This window comes from Tasmannia lanceolata, unplaced genomic scaffold, assembly GCF_043159265.1.
Source record: "Tasmannia lanceolata isolate RefF3 unplaced genomic scaffold, GAP_Taslan_0.1 ptg000003l, whole genome shotgun sequence".
NCBI lineage: Eukaryota > Viridiplantae > Streptophyta > Magnoliopsida > Canellales > Winteraceae > Tasmannia > Tasmannia lanceolata.
Window position 1 is genome coordinate 33,872,683 of NW_027518680.1, and position 2,746 is coordinate 33,875,428.

At 34.7% G+C, this 2,746-nt stretch overlaps 1 protein-coding gene across 1 annotated transcript; it reads left to right on the plus strand.

The window, feature by feature from the left end:
• The first annotated feature begins 253 nt into the window (after window positions 1-253).
• Window positions 254-2,353, plus strand: LOC143869726 (uncharacterized). The gene is made up of 2 exons (XM_077376285.1): window positions 254-1,132; window positions 1,646-2,353. Exons 1-2 carry the CDS (start codon window positions 254-256, stop codon window positions 2,351-2,353), a joined length of 1,587 nt encoding a protein of 528 aa, XP_077232400.1.
• The last annotated feature ends 393 nt before the right edge of the window (window positions 2,354-2,746 follow it).

The window sequence follows — 2,746 nt, forward strand, 5'->3', positions numbered from 1 at the left end:
CACCGATAGTGAGACTTGGAAAGACACCGAATAGGCCGAATTCACTTTAAATTACAAGGCCATGAATTCGCTCATTTGTGCTCTATTTGTGGATGAGTTTAATAGAGTATCCACCCTTAAGACCGCAAAAGAGATTTGGGATACACTTGAGGTAACCCATGAGGGAACTACACAAGTGAAAAAGACCGAAATTAATCTACTTCTTATTAATCTAGAATCATTTAAAGTGAAAACTGGTGAATCCGTCACGAAAATGTATACTAGATTTACTAATATCATGAATGAGTTTGAAGGGTTAGGTAAAGTCTTCTCAAATGAAGAAATGATCAACAAAATTCTTCGATCACTTCCGAAGACCTGGGATCCCAAGACAACCGCTATTGAAGAAGCAAAAAATGTAGAGACCATGAGACTGGAGGAGCTAGTTGGGTCTCTTATTACTTTTGAATTGAAGATGAAGAAAAAGGAGACGGAAGAGAAAGAAGCCCCAAGAGAAGATTCCAAGAAGAAAAGCATAGCCTTTAAAGCTCAAGACAATGGAAGTGGAAGTGAAAATGAGAAGGAAAACCTTAAAGCTATGAGAGAAGATATCTATGTCCTCACTAGGAAGTTCAAAAAATTCACAAGAAGCAACAGAAGAGACTTCCAAACGGAGAAGAGTAGTAGAAAAGAGAAGGAAGATGAAAAGAAAGATAATGACGAGCTTAGATGCTTTAGGTGTCACAAGCTCGGACATGTGAGATCCATTTGCCCCCTTAAAAAGCATGATGAGAAGTTTAACAAGAGAAGAAGAAAAGATAAGAAAAAGAGCTTCAGTGCAACATATGACGGGCTTAGTTGCTCGACCGGAAGCGAAGAAAGTGATGGTGAAGTCTCCCACATATATCTCGTGGGAATTCAAGAGGACGATTCATCTAAGGAGGTAAATTCTCTATCTTCTCATAATGTTGTAAATAATGATGAAGATGAAAATATTTTCTTTACGTATGATGATCTATATGATGCTTGTGAGAAATTTCAAGAAGCACATATTCTTGAAGTTTCCAAAAATATCAAGCTTATGAAGGAAATAGAAAAATTAAATCTTGAACTTGAAAAATCTAAGAAGGAATGCAATGCTCTCACTTGCATAGTAAATGAAAATAAAGTCTTGTTAGATAAAGTAAAAAATCTTGAAGTTTTGAACCAAGACTTTCTAAAAGAAAATCAAGAAATATAATTGAATATTGAAAAATTATATTTGGAAAATAAGGAGTTGAAATGGGAAAATGAAAAACTATGTTTGAAATTCAAATGTGGAAAAATAAAATTAGATGAAATACTGGATGTGAAAATTTCTTATGATAAGTGTGGTCTTGGTTACCAACCTCATTAAAAGAAACCATCATGCAAGAATGTTACCCACAAGCCCATTTCATTTGTAAATGCTAGAACATCACATTCTCATTTGAATCATAATGTTAGTCCTAAAGTCATTCCTACTTGCTACTATTGTGAAAAACTTGGACATATAAAATACAATTGCAAGTTTAGGAAATCAAGCAGATATGTATGGGCAATAAAGGCTAAGTCATATGCAACTAATCCAAAAGGACCCAAAGAAATTTGGGTACCTAAGCCCAAGACTTGACTCTCTATTTTGTAGGAATGCTTGAGTAGCAATTCTACCTTGGATAAATGGTACCTCGATAGTGGATGCTCAAGGCATATGACATTCGATCCCTCCAAATTCTCTACTCTCAACATGGAAGATCAAGGGACAGTGACTTTTGGAGACAATGCCAAAGGAAAAATCATCGGTGAAGGTACAATCAAATTCAAAGGTATTACCATTAAAAATGTATTACTTGTTGATGGACTTAGACATAACTTGCTTAGTATAAGTCAACTAAGTGATAATGGTAATGAAGTATTTTTCAAAAATGATAAATGCATAGTTAGGACTTCAGATGATAACGAAACTGAATTTGAAGCTACTAGAGATGGTAACGTTTATACTTTTATGCTTGAAGAACTCATATGTCAAAATGTTACTTGTCTTGTATCTTTTGAAAATAATACATGGACATGGCATAGAAGACTAGGGCATTCTAATATGGAAATCATTGCTAGAATCTCTGGGAAGAATATTGTTGATGGTTTGCCTAAACTCAATTATTTCAAAAATCATTTGTGTAGAGCATGTCAACTTGGTAAAGAAGTAAAAGACTCATTTCAACATAAGAACATTATCAATACTTCTAGACCGTTGCAACGACTTCTCATGGATCTCTTTGGTCCCGTGAAGACATGTAGCTTTGGTGGAAAAAGATATGTCTTTGTAGTGGTAGATGATTTTTCTAGGTTCACTTGAGTTCTATTTCTTGGTTCCAAGGATGAAACTTTCAAAGAATTTTACAAGTTGTGTAATTTGTTGCAAAGAGATAGAGGGTGTCATATCAAGCAAATTAGAAGTGATCATGGAACAGAATTTAAGAATCTTCAATTTGAGTGGAAAGAAAGAAAGAATGGTGGGCCGGAAAGAAAGAATAGGGTCTTGCATGAAATGGTGAGAACACTACTCCATGATAACAATATATCTAGACATTTTTGGCTAGAAGCTGTGAATACAGCTTGTCGTGTGATAAATGGAATATTGATTAGACACCGTAGTAGCAAAACACCATATGAGTTGTAGAAGGGAAGAAAGCCCAACAATAGTTACTTTAGGATCTTTGGATGTAAGTGTGTTATTCTAAACATCAAA